Raw genomic sequence first — 16015 nt, 5'->3', positions numbered from 1 at the left:
GACTGGTCACATTGAAGGAATACAGTATGACATATTTCAAAGGAGATATGTAAATCATCCCAAGTCCTTGCATTATGTTTCATGTCCTATTACTATCTGCTGCGATGTATTATTATTGTTGTTTTTGCCATCTCTTACTTTAGCCAGAATGTAGCTATTTCTACAGTTGATTCAAGAGAGATGTTAAAAGCCATTTGTGAGGAAATGTATTGGAGCCCCATCTGAATGCACTAGGAACTGAACCCTGTGCAACACTGCTATAGTTCTCCACCTCATTTCTTCTCATTCAGTCGTGAGGACTCTGTATGGGATTCATTTTCTCAAGACCATTCTGTAAACATAAAAGAAAAGCAGAATCAGCCTGCTGAGCTTTGGAGGCTTTAATTGATTCTACGATTTCCAGTATTTAGTTTGTTTTATTATAGAAGTAAAACTCTCATCACACTCATCTCATCACACTAGTATGACAAAAAGCAGAGACCATGTTCTGTTGCTTGTATAAAGACAATTACAATGTTTTTCCCTGTTATAAATGCTTTGATTTCCAGTTGGTTTCATAACTGGACCAATAATGCACCATTATTATAACTATATAGCCTAATTAAAAAATAATAATTAAAGCCTCCTACTGCTGAGACACAACTTGAAAAATCCACCTGAGGGTCATTGTTAATGTAAACAGTATGTATGAACTGCAGAGAGACAGTCACTTCAGAGGTTGTCCTGGAAAACTATCCAATACACTGTATAGTATAAGATTTTCATTTAATTTTACTTGCAGATAACAAGTCAATTATAACCGGTGAGGTTGAAATTTAATTACTGGGCACAGCACTATCCCAAAGCATGTGTTTCTTCCAATTACATGTATATTTATAAATAATTCCACCTTAAATTATACTAGACGCATTTGTTATCTCAAATGGCGATTTAATACATAATTTACATCTTATTGCTTAGTTTTCACAAGGATGTCATTAAATATCTGAATGCTTTCTCAAAACATTTTCCATTAAGTTTACATTCTTTAAATATCTGAATGCTTTCTCAAAACATTTTCCATTAAGTTTACATTCTTGAACATTCAAATTTAACAGTTACATCAGATGGAGAAAGAGAAAAAAAAAAAGTGTAAAGACTAAGTGTCATGCTGGCGTACACTCAAAAAGACACAAATTATTCTTTTCCTTGGACTCCCATCTGGTACCAGACACCCTGGAGAGGCACAGGCCACCTGTTCTAAATTACTCCAACATTTGTTCAATTTAATTTTCCTTAAAAAAAATCACAATCTGACAATGACATGAAAACAATGAAACCTAAACAATCTGGAGACCATTTTGGGCATTTCCCTCATGCTAGGAATGATATCAATGTTTGGAAGATTATTATTACTACTATTTTAAAAATGCTGAAGACATAAAAAAATATATACACAGTAGCTGTAATTGCATCATCCCTTTCTTTATTACATAAAATCACCTCCAACCTTCAAAAAGGCTTATAATCAATTCCCTCAGAACTTTAATTAGCGTCACATAGATCTGGTTCCACCAACCGTGAAAGCCTGACAGTTTAAAGTCCTGCCCCAGAGTTCATCTCGATCTGCTGTCCAAGCTATTGTGCTACAGTACTGTGCACTTTGATTTTCAATACAGGTCTCTCCCGTTTTTGAGACCATGCTCGGCTCCAGGTAGCACCACTCAAAAACCAATGAATCAAGCCTCACCATTTCTGACTCCTGTGAGAAATGCACCCCCCACCCCCACCACATACTTCTCACATGAAACACCTTATGATTCTTGATGAGAATACTCCTAATTATTATTATTATTATTATGACTATTACATTTCTCTTGCAGGAAGTTAAAGTTAGACTTATCTGAGGCCCAATGTCAAATGGAAAGCTTTCACTTAAATGTAATGCTTATGGACTGACAGAACACAAAGGTGCTTTTCAATCAGGTTTTGGGAGTGAAAGAGCAAACACAGAGGAGGAAAACAATTCTAAAATATTGGCCACCGCATTTTGGCAATTTAAAGAAAATGTTAAGACGTAACTGTGTGGCGATAATTTTCACTTCTGTTTCGAGCGGAGACATTTGCAGACAATTCATGATTCTGTACCATTGATTTTTAGGTTTATGCGTGTTATCTCAAGCACCCGCTGTGTCCAGAACCTCGTGATCTGCTCCAGTTAACAGGACAGGCAGCACAGGGAACAGACAGCAGACACAGGGACAATCAAGCACGGATGGATTGTTGGCTGAAGGAGGAATTGTCTGCGGATTAATTAATGCACTAATACCACCATGGTCCATTGTGGGGGAAGGAGAGATTTAAAAAAAGGCAACAAAATTAAACAAGGCAAGGGGGACAGCCTGTAATTACTGCCTCGCATTCATGTGATAAAGTAAATTAAGCTGTTGGTACTATTCGCTTTTGTAGGCTTTGCTGCAATCAGATGCCCCATTCGTGTGACCGTTGCTGGCAGTGCCCAGTCTGCTGCCTCCCTCCTTCAGTTTCCTGATACAATCGTGAGGTCCCTTTCCTTGGAAGGAGGACGGGTGTCTGTAGGACCTGCCGACTCGGTCCCAGAGAGTGAAGTACTGGCCGTAGTTGTAGTCAAAGAAGAGGTGGTGGTCAGTGTGGTGCGCAGAGCCATTGATCACAGGCTGAAGGAGGCTGGGGACCCGGTAGTCCCCGTCGTGAATGGACACTGTCCAGACGTTGACAAACACGTACAGCCCCAGGTAGACCACCTTGTGCAAGGGGAATAAGAAGGGGTATACGTGGTAGGGTAGGCCCTGCAGGAACCCGTCCACGGGGTGAAAGGCATGGCTGGCGAAAGGAGTGGGGATCTTCCAGATGTGGTGAGGTTTGTGGAAGGACTGCAAGGCAAGAATATGGGATTTCATTTTTATTTTTTTACTTCCTGGTAATATGAATAAAGATGTATTCACTCTTCCAACTTGCCAACAGCTGGACAGACAAATAAGTACCAGGAACTGCAAATTTCCTTTGATTTTCCTCTATGTATTATAAACACACAGATATAGGCTATATTATTACATTGCACCATTGTCCTTACATAGCATAAACTGCAACTATAAGGAAGAAACATTGGAACTTTGTACTTTAGTTCTTTTGGGAGAACGATAAAAGGACTCTACACTCAATATTTCCTAAAGAACTAGCAGACAGACAAAGAAACAGCAAAAAGCTTTCTATAGTCCATTGGGATTTTTTTTAAAGGACAAAACTCTGATAATAGGTTGCAGGCAGAGATGGGAGAGAGGAAAGAAAAAAAAAAAAAAAAAAGCTTACTTTAACAAAGACTTTGTTAAGGTTAAACCAGTTCTTCAGTTCTGTCACACCTAGGCATAGTTGTCAACATATCCTGCTGGCCTGCTCTCAGGCACAGAAACAAAACACACTTTACCTTGTAAATGAGTTTGTGGTGCAGAAAGCGATGGATCCAATAGATGCACATGTCGGTGAATAACAGGAAGGAAATCATGCTGAGAATGATTCCAGACCAACCTGAAAAACAAAGCAATACCAAGATCACACGGGTCTCTTCACTCACAGCGGTGTCGGCACTAAGTGTGCGTTTCTGTCTGCTCGACAGTAAGGACAGCAGGGCTCCCCCCACCCTGTACACATCCCCTGGGACAGTGTCTTACCATATGGAGAATCACCGACGTTATCATACAGCTTGCTGTATCCTCTGACCTCTGCAAAGAACAGGGCTACTGTGGGGATACTGATCCACGGCAGCGAGCTCAGGGCATATTTGATCTCCCGTCTGACCTGGTTCTGTAACATGAATGTATGGTAGACCGTTAAACCCACAAGTCCACAACCCAGAAATAAAACAACAACGGACATATTAAATATCTGTCCTGGAGTAAAGCAGCTTTTTTTTCCCCCAACCTGAAGAAAACTTTGTAAAACGGAGTGAAATCAGAACTCTAGTTGTGACAAAGGAGGAGTTTTATTGCCTGCGTGTAAATTCAAAACAGCAGTTCAAAACAGAATAAGAGGCTCTAAAGAGGTTTAGATTTGTATGATGTCACACTCCAAGGGTATAAAACCACATCCAGCTCCTCTGCCTCCTAATCTTACTATGGCAATTTCAAAGTGGCAAAAACAAACAAAACAAAAAAACCAGAATTGGGCATACTCTTGCAAACAAACTTCTCAAAAATCCCAAGTTAGCTTGATTTAATTCAGTTAGTGGTGGAGCTAAAGGGATGTTTTTGCAAGATTAAAAATTAAAATCTGTCACTACAGTGCAGTACTTGTGTGTGTAAAACACTGTATAATTATTCAATGTGCTGACAACAGTTGTACCCAGTTGTCAATGTACTCTGAAAATGACAGATAATGCAAGTGTCTTGAGAGATGCGCACAGGGAATTGCAGTCGTTTTTCTGCACAGAGGGACTTGAGTAATTGTCCCTGTCTGAATATCAGGTTTGGCTTGACAGAGTTTGTGATTCATCTCAGAAAATGGTGCTTACTGATTTACAGGCAGTTGTTCAGTGCTCTAAGTTTGGGGAAATCAAGAAGCTCCAGACAGACTGTTTTTTTCCCCCTTTTCTTTCTTCTGATGCAGCTGTCATTCCATAAATTAATAATAATAATTACTATAAAAATGGTTCTATGAATATGAAGGTCCAGAATCAACATAAAATATAGCAGTCTTCTACTTGTTGTGTGCAGTATGACACAGAAGAAAAATGGAAAAAGGTATTCTTACAGCACGTAACACTGTACAAACAAAACATCTAGGCTACTCATTTACAGTTAGCATAATAAGTTGGTGCAGGAAATATTTACTTTTTGGGGGCTAATTAGGACCCAGCACCATGAAGCTGACTGCAGCACTGTCCTGCTGTGCTGTGCTGTACTGTACTGAACAGATGCAAACCAAGTCTGACCTCAAGAAATTGTGGGTGTTTCATCAGGTTGTGGTCGAAGATGAATAAATAGCTGAGAGAGCCGAGCAACAGGTAAAGTATGGTGGCACCCAGGTTGGTCAAGACCAGCAGCCCGATGATCTGCCGGAGGGGCTCGTCTTCAGGCCAGGAGGAGGGGTAGACATACGGCGTGAAGAAGTAATAATCGCCAAGGTCCAGGACCAGATCCATCTTTTCACCTGTTGAGCTGAAAAAAAACACAGTTCTTGTGATACAATATTGACCAGAAACCTCTGATTAAAAAATGGTTGCCAGTATTCAGTTAAATGTATAGACACTGTGCATGTTTTAATATCTCAGCTGATATTGTGTGGCAATGGAATACTATAATCATAAAACATTTACCTGCAAAGCATTTAACCTGTGAAAACGTTGCTTCATAAGGTACTCATCAACTCACACACGAGTGTTACTAAAACAAAGAATTTTAAATAAGTATAATATATAGCTATCCTTTAAAAATACACTAAGTATTTCTATATATTATAGCGAAACTATCCACAGTAGGATTGCTTATACCCTGCCCTGCTAACACACAACGTAATATGACGTAATGTACGTTGCTACAACATTGTGTGTTAGGAGGGATATAATGCATGCTAAAAAAGCGACACTGTTATAATCAGTAAGTAGTGTATTCTGGTTGTGTAGGTCGAACTTGTTTAAAAGCAACGCAGGTGTTCGCCCTACATATGACTGTATATGGATGTGTCAAAACAGCAATCACATGTACAGTATCCGCACCATAACTAGCAACATACACGGATAGCACAGCTGCATACAAATACAATGAGCACAGCAAAGGGAAGCCGATTGTTTATTGACAATGCATTACAAAATGTATAATAAAAAGAGGAGTTTGAATTACATGAAACGGACAAAAACATACGAACTTCTCCAGAAACATCACTGTACGATACCTGCTCAGATGTATTAATCGTCCATCACAGTAGCGCAGCCGAGTCGAAGTGACCAATCAAATCCTCCGGGCAGGTTAAAGCGGGCAACGTCATGCCATCCGCTATCCAATAGGAATTCAGCCGAGCCCAACTCGCGTTGCTGTGTTTGTTTTGATTGGATGACAGCCTGGTCTGACCGTGATGTAAAGAATATCGCCATTCGACCCCGTTTAAAGACTTGCCTCCCTCTTTGTGAGGCTCTTTCGCATCATACGGAGTACAAACTCTCATTATCAAGTGACCTCCACCGTGTGATACCTTCTCTATATATGCCAAGTGGAAGCCTCGGGTAGCTTCTCTCGGTTTTGCTTGATACAGTTCAGAATACATTACATGCGCATTAAAAAGTCGCCGAATCAAAACAGTTGCATTTCGAATAAACAAATCATCAAAACAACATGAACAAAAAAAAAACAAATACAGAAATGAAGTGCACCGGATTTGCGAATCCACCGCTGAAAGGGAGACTGAATTAGTTCTCCACAAAAACCCCGGAACCAAGTACGACGATGCAGACTTTCCGGGGGGACGTATTTTGAAGGACACGCGTGAGAGGCGGCGTTAGTGTCCGGTCGGTTCCGTCTGAAATCACTTGCAGTTAAATACTCGAGCATTATTGTTTCAAGCCGGACCGGAGTCAGACAGCTGTATTGCAGTTAATTAACTGTGTCCGGGGCTGTTTTGCCGTAACGCGAAACATGGACAGCGAGGTTCAGAGAGATGGGAGAGTCTTGGACCTCATTGACGACGCTTGGAGGGAAGATCGCTTACCGTACGAAGACGTCACCATCCCGCTGGTAACGGACTGATAGTTGACCTGGGTTAGAGTCCCATTCGTGATGATCTGGCCTACGCGTCGGCACCGTCCGTCTGAAAAAGACACGTACACAAAGCCCGACATCCTGAACCCTGCCTCCGCATGCTGGTTGCTCGGCGCTGTTCTGCTTGTGTCAGTGTTGTATAAACTGGGCGACGTCTTGGGATGCGGCAGCTTTGGGGTATGTAACGTGGGCACATGACTCGGGCCCTGATTGAGTGTGTACTCGTCTTTATCCCGCAGAGTGAACTGCCGGAGGCGGAGCAGGACAACGGCGGCTCCACGGAGTCCGTGAAGGAGCAGGAGATGAAGTGGTCCGACCTGGCGCTGCAGTCCCTGCACGACAACACGCCCCACACGGGCAGCTAGCAGCACCGCGCAGGCGCAGTGGACTGGGGTTCCTTGGCGCTGCAGCACTTTCCTTCCCATACAAAGCATGCCATGTTAATATAAAAATATATGCATTCAGATAACCCGAGGCGTGTGTTCTTACCTTCCATCTCTTGTATTACCATGACAATATCTAAAATAATATTGGTAGACAAAGAAGGGTATTTTAGTCACTTGATATGAGCCACCGAATGCAGTCATTTGAGGAGCTTACCGTTACTGAAAGGTAACTGGTTTTATTAGCACCATGCAATTAATGCAGTGATGTTAAATAAGGGGAGGAAAAAAAAGCCAGTATGTTCTAGCTTAATAAATACATGACCTACTGAAGCGTTTCAACATACAAACTCAGAAATTGTGGGGCATTAGATCTCATATTTGGAACATGTTATGTTGTTCAGTTAAAAATATTGTCAAAAACTTGGAAAGCTCCACGTTTTGCATCATAATTCTTCACTCACACAACTGGTGTAGAGAATCTGTAACTGTTCTCCAGCAGACGTCACCCATATAAGGATTATAAAGATCTGAAATGCGCAACAAAATAAATGTACACAGACCAGATTACTTATTACCATTGTTTTAATGTTTTGTCCATTCTTAATATGTTTTCCCCAGATAACACTAGTACAGGTTGTTTTTAGAAGAGAACTTCAGTATTGTTGCCACACTGGCTGCTGAAATAGCAGATTACGAAATATTCTTATAATGCAGTGTCCCCTTTTCAAATGAAAACTCCAGCATTTTATTCCCAAACAGTATTCCACAGACCCTGCACTGAGATACAATACTGCTAGACTGAAGGATGCAACAGTTCTATAAGGACCAGTTTGTAACATCATACTCACATTCTGAAGTATTAGCATAACAAATGACAGATGTGATCTTACAAAGCAGTCATTTATTTGTTATATATATTTTTAAGCTTACACCATTTGTATAAAAAATATTAGCATTTTATTTTATAATTCAGCAACAGTCAGAAAGCAATGGGCTTCTCTTGTAACTCAGGTTCTCCAAAACTAAATGAAGACAGAAGAATGCATTTGTTAGTGGGGGGAGGGAACTACACATGTAGTTCAGTGGGAAAGGTAACTTGCATTTGAAAAGCTTTCAAAATGAAGCTTGAAGCGGAGATAAAAAAATGCACAGCTAAATAAGCTCTAATGAGTAGGTTTGCTCTTGGCATAACTTGAAATGTTCTTGTGCCCTGGGAGGGCAGAAAATGTGTAAGTGGCTCTGCAATGCATGGGGAAACGGGAGCCATCCTGTAGTGTAGCTCTTTTTGCCCTATGAAGGGGTGCAGCGAGGCACGTTCATTTTAAATGCAATTCCTTGTCCGTGACATTCTCCATTTGTACTTTGCTTTCTCTGAATTGCAGACAATATGCTGTTATGCTGAAACACCATTTTTTTTTTTTTACCATTTATCCAGATGTATAAAAGAATCAGGCAGTTTGCCATTCCCTGCTGTACTAAATGTCATGTTCAGGTAGTCCCAAGTACCATAAAACTAACTACTGTTAACTGAGCTATATTAGGGTAATTTTTATTTGAAAAAGTAACACTGCATCTTTTAACAAAACGCTGCAATAGTAAATATAAATGGCATAAATAAATCTTTGAATCCACAGTAAATCAAGAACATCATTTTTTTGTATTTAGCCCACAATAACAATTTTATATTCTCCAGTAAATGAAACGAGAGATGTTTTCACATTAAGTACAGGATTAGGCGGGTGTTGTTCCAGTCACATATTATTGTGGATTATCTGAAAATGTGGGTTGAGGGCAACTGACTCCCAGATTTCTGAATAGTACAGGATGCTTTGTTAAGAGGACTGCTGACATGACCTTCCTTGAAACCTACCTAAACAAACACATTTCACACAGACACACACATACACATAAAACTGAAACGTATAAAGCAGTTAAGATTTATTTATTGCCATAGCTGTAAATATTTTGAAGGTCTGGACCAATGTGTGACTGCAAACAATCCAATTATCGCTTAACTGTAAATGGAAAAGTGGAGTAAAGAATAAAAAATAATAATAATGCCAAAATAGCCTACTTGAACTTCAAATAACCCCACCTCCATTTCCCCCCCAAAAGAATGCGGTTAGATAACCAGAAGTCATATTTTACAAATCGTAAAGTAACTGCATTTACGGCGCTTTTTAAGAGGCCAGTATCAGGTCCAAACTGAAATAATGAACTGCACCGAACAGGCATTTCTGGGATGACACAATCTTGGTTCCACATGCTCAGGAGAACTGATTTGCCTTTTCTGTGCTAATGTAGGACTCAACACCAAAGGCGGCCACAGTAGCTGCACCCAAGCATAAGTTCATGGGTGGTCCTTGAAAAACTGTACAGAAAGGAGAAGTTACACAGTAAATGGAAAGAGCAGGAACAACAGCATCTAGCCGATGAGGCGACACTTACATTAGTTTAAAATTCAACCACAAAGCAAACTCAGGTGACTAAACCATACAACCCTAGACTGGAGATTAGTCCACTGGGGTCAAATTTACAAGTCACAGAAAAAAAGTTGGCAAATGTAGCCCTACAGATAATTAATACATTTGTAGGTCATCCTTACAAATGAAAATATACAAAATATAAATTGAATTAAAAAAGCCCAGCTTGAATGACGTAGGTGCTGAGAAACAGTACTAAATATGGCAGCCTTGCTTGTCTTATAGTAGAAGCTTAATTTGTAGAATGACAGACACTGAGTAGATTTTTCTTTTTCAGTTTAGACCTTAAGACTATGGATATGAAATGTATAAGTTTATATACATGGGTGTCTTATGTGTGTGTGTGTGTGTGTGTGTGTGTGTGTCTGTATATATATATATATATATATATATATATATATATATATATATATATATATATATATATATATATACACACATACACACACACACAAATAATATATACTCAATATAATCAGTTACCATGTTTTTATCTTTATATTTGGTCCCTCATTTTCATTTAATTGTAGTTTGAAAACAAAACTTCATCTTAGGCACCCCCCCCCCCTCAAACTGATTTAATAAAACCATTTCACCTGTACAGTTCTGCTAAGTGCACAGAGCAATTTACTGAGATTGTTTTTTTTTTTTGTTTTTTTTAAAGCATATTGACGAGGTATGTCAGCATGGGTAAATTGCATCCTAAGAAATGTAACTGGGAACACGTCAGCTAATTAAAATCTCGACCCTCAACCCAGTGTGTTGAAAGCTTTATAGAGAGTCCCCTAGTTGAATACACCCCCTGGTCCTGTACACTGAGAGCAGGGACTCCACAATGGTTACACAGGTCACCTCTCTCAACAACTGGTCACATCCGGATAGCACACAATGGAAAGCAAGGTACACAGAGCTGTTCTGTAAGAGATTGGACATGCATTTCTAAAATGCAACCATTTCATTGCCCCCCCCACCCCTCCCAAACCCACTTCAACGAAAAAGAAAGGAAAACAAAAACAAAAACCCATATAGCCAGTAGTTTTTTTTTTCTTTTTTAGATTTTTCTTATTTTCCCTGTCGTATACCATACATACACATCCACCTTTAAGTCACAGCTGTGTGGCATTGTAGACAATGGAAGAAACTATGGTACATTCGGTTCCGTAAAAAGTCTTTTGTATTTTTTTTTGTCATTTTCTATACATTTCTTTAAAAAATACAAAAAAAACGGGAAACAGTCCGCTGTCCTGCAGAGGCTGCTAATTATTAATCTTTAACCTTTTTTTTTTAATTGTTAATTAACCAGTTTGTTTATTTCTTACACTCCTACTCCAGGTTTTTATTCAGCATGGATCTCTGCTTCAGGCCTCTGCAAGGACAATTCGGCCTGAACGAAGGCGCCCTGCCCCAGGGCAGTAGCGTATGTCCTGTTATTGTTGGGGGGTGCAAATCCAGGTGGGGCGAAGTTGCCCCCACCCCCTACAAGGGGCCCCGCAGCTCGGCTGGGCATGGCAGTTTGTGGCTGTGTTTGGGGTTGAGGTATAGGGTGATAGTCATCCAGGTTATCGTACTGCGACACCACGGTCATGGTGCTTTGTCGCTTGCCGTGTGGTTGGTAGGAGTACGGGACACCGTGGTCCCTGTCTAGGCTTTCCTGGAGATGTGGGGGAGCATTAGGTGGGTGATGGTAGTGCTGGTGAGATGCTCGGATGCTGTGAGAACGCTCCGGCTTGGGAGGGGCCACGGATTTCAGAGGTGCCACCTGGGGGTCTTCCTCAGCGTAGCCGCCAGTGGTTTTGATCCTAACCATGTGTCGGTCCTGTTCTGGCCTCTCGTAGCGCGTCTGGTAGCTTCTGCCCTCTGGGTGCTCCTGCCAGTGCCGGGCACTGCTGCCGCTCTGCTCGTACTCCCCAGGGCCGTTCTTGGGGTCTGGCCGGTTCAGCTCTTGGGGCTGCTGCTGTTGCTGTTGCTGCTGCTGCTGCTGGGGGAGGCTGCGAGACGGTGGTGGGGGCTGGTGCTGGTGCTGCTGCTGGGCGTGGTGCTGCGGGGGCTGTGCGTTCCTGTTCCCACTTTGCTTCTGAGGCACAGCCACTTTTTCGTTCAGGCCGTTTCCTTGGTGATGCTTCTCCGGCTCCATGTAGGAGAGCAGCTCGGTGTCTGACAGTGGGTGCCGAGGAGGAGGAGGGTGCTGCTGCTGCGTCACTGCGGGCCCAATGTACCGCCCGTCCTTCACTTCCAATGCCATCAGCGCCGCTTTTCCCGGGTCTGACTTACTACGTAGGTGCAGGACCTCCATGCCACCCAGCTCTCCGGGCCCCAGTGGGGCAACGTTGTCATACTGGGACATGACTGGGCCCTTGGTCTTCTGCCGTGCCCGGCTCTCGCGCCTGATGGAGTGCATCCGGAGCTTCTCGGTTTCCTCGGGGTCCCAGGACAGATAGACAGCACCCCCCTTCACGTCGGGCGAGGGGGGCATGTCTCGACTCACGAAACTGTGCTCCTTCCCTGGTGGCATTACGTGCCGAGACAGGTAGTGGTAGCCTGCTGATTTGCCACCCACCCGGCTGAGATGCGGGGCCAGGTCCCGACTGGTGAAGGGGTGGATGTGCCGCAGCCGGATGGTCCCGTATGGGTCCACATCGTAGTACGGGGCATCCAGGGGGTTGGCGCCCGAGTACGGACTGTAGCGATACTGGACACGCCCGTTCTCGAAGTAAGGCTGCAACTGGGTGACGTGGTAGTCGGTCTGCGAGGGCTGCTGGTAGGGCTTGTACTGGTAGGCTGGGCGCTGGTAGTAGAAGAGCTCATCGTCTGGAGGCACCTCGGTCCGGGAGATGGGCACTGAGCGGATGGTGGTTGGTGGCATGTGCAGGGAGTGCACCCTGCGGATTGTGGGATAAACGGCTGCCCCATCTGCTGAGGAGTACCCCTGACTGCGGTGTCCTGAGGGCCCGGCAACAGGGATGTAGTCCCCCCTGTGCGGGCCGCGGGATTTGATGGACTGGTGGAAGGACTTGGGTCCCAGGGTACTATAGCGGTTGTCGGCCCGCGCGGTGTACAGCACCTGGGGCTCCGGCTTCACAGAGTAAGACAAGTGAGGTGGCACGCTCTCTGGTCGGTAGTGGTATGGCACAGAAGACTGCCCCGCTGCCATGGCCCGGTGATAATAGTAGGCCTCACCAGCGGGCTCTGGGATGCCCTCTGTTTTGGCGTGGTACAGGTAGGCCTGCTGGAGGGCAGCTGATTTCCGAGGCGGGGGGGGTGGCTGGGGCAGGGCTTCCTCCACTGAGGCTGGCATGGAGGCCTCCACCAGAATGGCATGGAAATTGGAGGCATTGGCGGCCTCTGTGCCCGAGAGGGCTGCGGTGGCCAGCTTGCTCTCGATGGAGCGTACGGGTGGAGTGGGAGGCGTGGGGCCATAAGAATGGTACAGGGGCACAGATTCGGCCCGAGGGTGCATAGACATGGGCTTAGTGGGCTCGCGGGGCTTCTCTGAGGCATGGGAGGGCACAGCCATGGCAGAGGCCGGGCGCACAGCTTGGTTGCCACTGAAATGGTGCTGCATCGCTGGGACCGGCTGGTCAGCAGGCTTCTTTAGGGGCTGAGAAGATATTCCTCCTGCTGTCTGCATCTGGAAAGAATCCAAGACAGGGAAATTGTTATATAATCTGAGATTCTGAGGTGTGCGTTTTGGTATTTAGTGAATAGGTGAAGAAGGTTATAAAAGGTGTGAACATAATGCGAGCCTGCAGGAAATTGTGTGTGCGTAGGTAAGGTGAGGTGAGGTCAATTCACATTGTGATGAAGTATGAGGACCTACAATGTTCTTGTTGCTTAACCAAGATTTCTTGCCGAGTTAACATCCTAAACTCATTACTTTCGAATACAGAAATAATATTACAAGGAAGAAAATGCATTTCCATTCAGACAAACTGCTTTTACATTAATTTAGGAGGCATTCCTGTTTTGACCGTGATTACGTTTACCCTTGCGATTTCTTTACGACAGGGCAATCTAATAAAACTCTGAAATAAACTGCTGTCCTATAGAATAACACTTCAAAGCTTATTTCTTATTTGCATGTGGTTCTCCTTGCCTCCTTTCTACCTTGATCTTACTATGATCATTTTAAGATTTATCTGTGTGTTTATTTGTTTGTTCATTTCTTTAGCAAATTAAGAATTCTTGTTTGGCTGGCCACGCACCAGGAAATGCTATTTTACCTGTTGGAACTATTGCTGACCTCTGTTACCTGCTGTGAGACGGTCATAGCAGACTCCTTGATGGTGCTGTGGGTGGTTGCTGTGCTGGGGGTGGTGGCGGGGGTGTTGGTGGGGCTGGTCACTGGCACTTGACCCATGGCAGGCTGCTGTCTCTCCGGGCTCCTGTGTAGGGGGGGAGGGGGGCTGGTGGATGTGGTGCGGGGGCTGGGCATGGCCGGGGCGGTGTGCACCCCACTGTCACCAGCGTGGCTCACAGAAGTGGCAGCGGCAGAGGTGGTGGCCGTGGTTGGTGTTTTGCTGCCACTGTTGGCCATGGTGAAGTGCAGGGTCAGCAGCGGTGGCGGGTAGGTCTGGACCTCCGGGGGCGTGGTGGCAGGGGTGGAGGAGGAGATGGGAGTCGGGGGGGCATTCCGGTCTGTCAAGTCCGCTGGGGGCTGGAGCGGGGGCGGGGGGGGCCACTCCATGGCGTCCAGGGGTTCTTGGTGTCGGGGAGGAGAGACGGGAGTGGGAGGCTCCGAGGGCCTCCGCTGGGACTGTATGGTGGCCTGCTGTGCGGACTCGGCCAGGGCCAGGGCGAGCATGCGGGCTGCGTTCTTCGGAGGGGGAGGGGGGGGAAGGAGGGACACTGAGCTGACGGGGACGGGGCCCTGCGGAGAGTCCAGAGCTACGGCTCCTGGGGAGGGACAAAACAGAGGGAGCTGAAGTTCAGGAGAATTAAGGAAAGGTAGGCTGATCTTACAGAGTAGGAGAGACCGTGGAAAAATAAAACGAGTGTGCAGTGTGGGCCTGCCTGAATGTGTCGGCCCTGAAAAGCAGACTCACCTGCTGATCTCAGCTGGCTAGAAAGCATGGAAAAGAGACCTAACACATCAAAAGGAAACGTGCATTCCGGACACAGATCGGCCTCAAACTACTTAGGATACATAATCACTACTATAATTAAACAAAATAAATACTTGACAAAAGGGAATAAATGAAAGCCTATTTTTAAATAACTAAGAACACAACTCAAGAGCCCCACAAACAAGCCTCTATTCAGAGTCGGATATTATTTTTTCCTGTACATGGTTGTATATGAAAGCAATAAGATAGCAAGCACTAGCAAAGGATGGTTAAATACAAACACAATTGAGAAATGACTTGATTAATCCAGACACCCTTCCTAAGGCCTAGCGCTCTACCTTCCTGCCCTCTGTGTTCATCCCGCCGCACTACACCATGCTGCCCCACTGACCTGGCTGAGTGTGACTGGAGGCGGTGGGTTTGGCCTGCTCAGCCCTGTCCGTGGCAGCTTGGCCCCAGCTCTCTGAGGTGCAGGAGACGAGCTTGCAGTGGATCTCCTGGTGGCAGCCCTCGCTCAGCTGCAGCTCGCTGGTCTTCAGCAGCATGGAGATCAGTGGGGGTGGGGAGGAGCGTCCAGAGCCCTGGGAGACGGGGGTAGGAGGGGAGCCAGGCCGCCCCGCGCCACCACCTCCGCTGCCTACCATGTCAGAGACCCGGCCGGGCACCGAGATGGCCATGGGCTCCGAAATGGTCAAGGGCGGCGACCGTACGGACTTGCGGCCGATTTTCGGGGAGAGCGCGTGGGCCACCTTCTCTGCAAAGGAAGGACAAGGCTTGGTGGTCACCTTCTCAAGGGCCGGGCTGAGGTCGGGCGACAGGAAGGGGCTGGTGAACTTCTCCGGGGAAGGCGTCACAGGCTCGGAGCCGCTACAGCTCCCGGCACTCCTCCTGTGGCACGCCGCCTCCCCCGCCTCCGGGGAAGGGAGCACAGGCTCGGGCTGGGGGGGGCTGCACTGGAAGGACATGGGGTCGAAGTCCAGCGAGGCCATGCCGATGTCGGGCGGGCTCAGGTCCATGTCCTCGGCGGAGCGCGGGGGGGAGATGAGAACCGGGACTCTGATTGGGCCCTCGTCCCCATCGCTGTCCTCCTGGGGGACGTTGTCATAGGAGTTACAGTGGTGCCGGCTGTCCAGCAGGTCCCCGTTGAAGGAGGTGGACAGAGCGTCGCTGCTGGAGCGTGGCCGGCGGGGCCTGTACATCTTTGGTTCACCTGAGTGTCGGGAGATTGAGGGTGTTTATTTTTAGATTTATTATTTATTCTACAATGGATAAATAATGTGTTTAGTACCCTGTAAATGTGTATGTCGGTGTGTCTTTCA

At 45.5% G+C, this 16015-nt stretch overlaps 3 protein-coding genes across 11 annotated transcripts in view; 1 reads left to right on the top strand and 2 right to left on the bottom strand.

Annotated features, from left to right (window-relative positions):
• Positions 1–909: 909 nt before the first annotated feature.
• Positions 910–7004, bottom strand: sc5d (sterol-C5-desaturase). 3 transcript variants are annotated; one of them, XM_066708304.1, is made up of 5 exons: positions 6715–7004; positions 4946–5171; positions 3687–3819; positions 3443–3543; positions 910–2891 (listed from the first exon to the last, which is right to left on the bottom strand). In XM_066708304.1, exons 2-5 carry the CDS (start codon positions 5153–5155, stop codon positions 2433–2435), a joined length of 903 nt encoding a protein of 300 aa, XP_066564401.1. In that variant the 5' UTR covers positions 5156–5171; positions 6715–7004; the 3' UTR covers positions 910–2432. The 3 variants fall into 3 exon arrangements, with proteins under 3 accessions (XP_066564401.1, XP_066564393.1, XP_066564411.1); XM_066708296.1 differs by lacking the exon at positions 6715–7004 and adding an exon at positions 5905–6133; XM_066708314.1 differs by lacking the exon at positions 6715–7004 and adding an exon at positions 5853–5908.
• anapc13 (anaphase promoting complex subunit 13) lies at positions 6462–7233 on the top strand. Its single transcript, XM_066708327.1, has 2 exons — positions 6462–6740; positions 7004–7233. The coding sequence occupies exons 1-2, from the start codon at positions 6642–6644 to the stop codon at positions 7127–7129; spliced, it is 225 nt and encodes a 74-aa protein (XP_066564424.1). The 5' UTR covers positions 6462–6641; the 3' UTR covers positions 7130–7233.
• A 1842-nt stretch (positions 7234–9075) lies between these two features.
• Positions 9076–16015, bottom strand: part of arhgap32b (Rho GTPase activating protein 32b) — a 161257-nt gene continuing 154317 nt past the window's right edge. For 6 of the 7 annotated variants that reach the window (XM_066708230.1, XM_066708246.1, XM_066708255.1 and 3 more), the window contains 3 exons: positions 15088–15906; positions 13874–14526; positions 9076–13261 (listed from right to left, as the gene is read on the bottom strand). In XM_066708230.1, coding sequence (XP_066564327.1) covers positions 10970–13261; positions 13874–14526; positions 15088–15906 — 3764 coding nt within the window. In that variant the 3' untranslated portion in view covers positions 9076–10969. The remainder of the gene's footprint in view (positions 13262–13873; positions 14527–15087; positions 15907–16015) is intronic. The other variant, XM_066708238.1, reaches the window with a different exon arrangement.

Source organism: Amia ocellicauda, chromosome 1 (genome assembly GCF_036373705.1).
Source record: "Amia ocellicauda isolate fAmiCal2 chromosome 1, fAmiCal2.hap1, whole genome shotgun sequence".
NCBI classification, from domain to species: domain Eukaryota; kingdom Metazoa; phylum Chordata; class Actinopteri; order Amiiformes; family Amiidae; genus Amia; species Amia ocellicauda.
The sequence above is the reverse complement of the archived record's forward strand: the minus strand, read 5'-3'. Positions and strand labels throughout refer to the sequence as shown.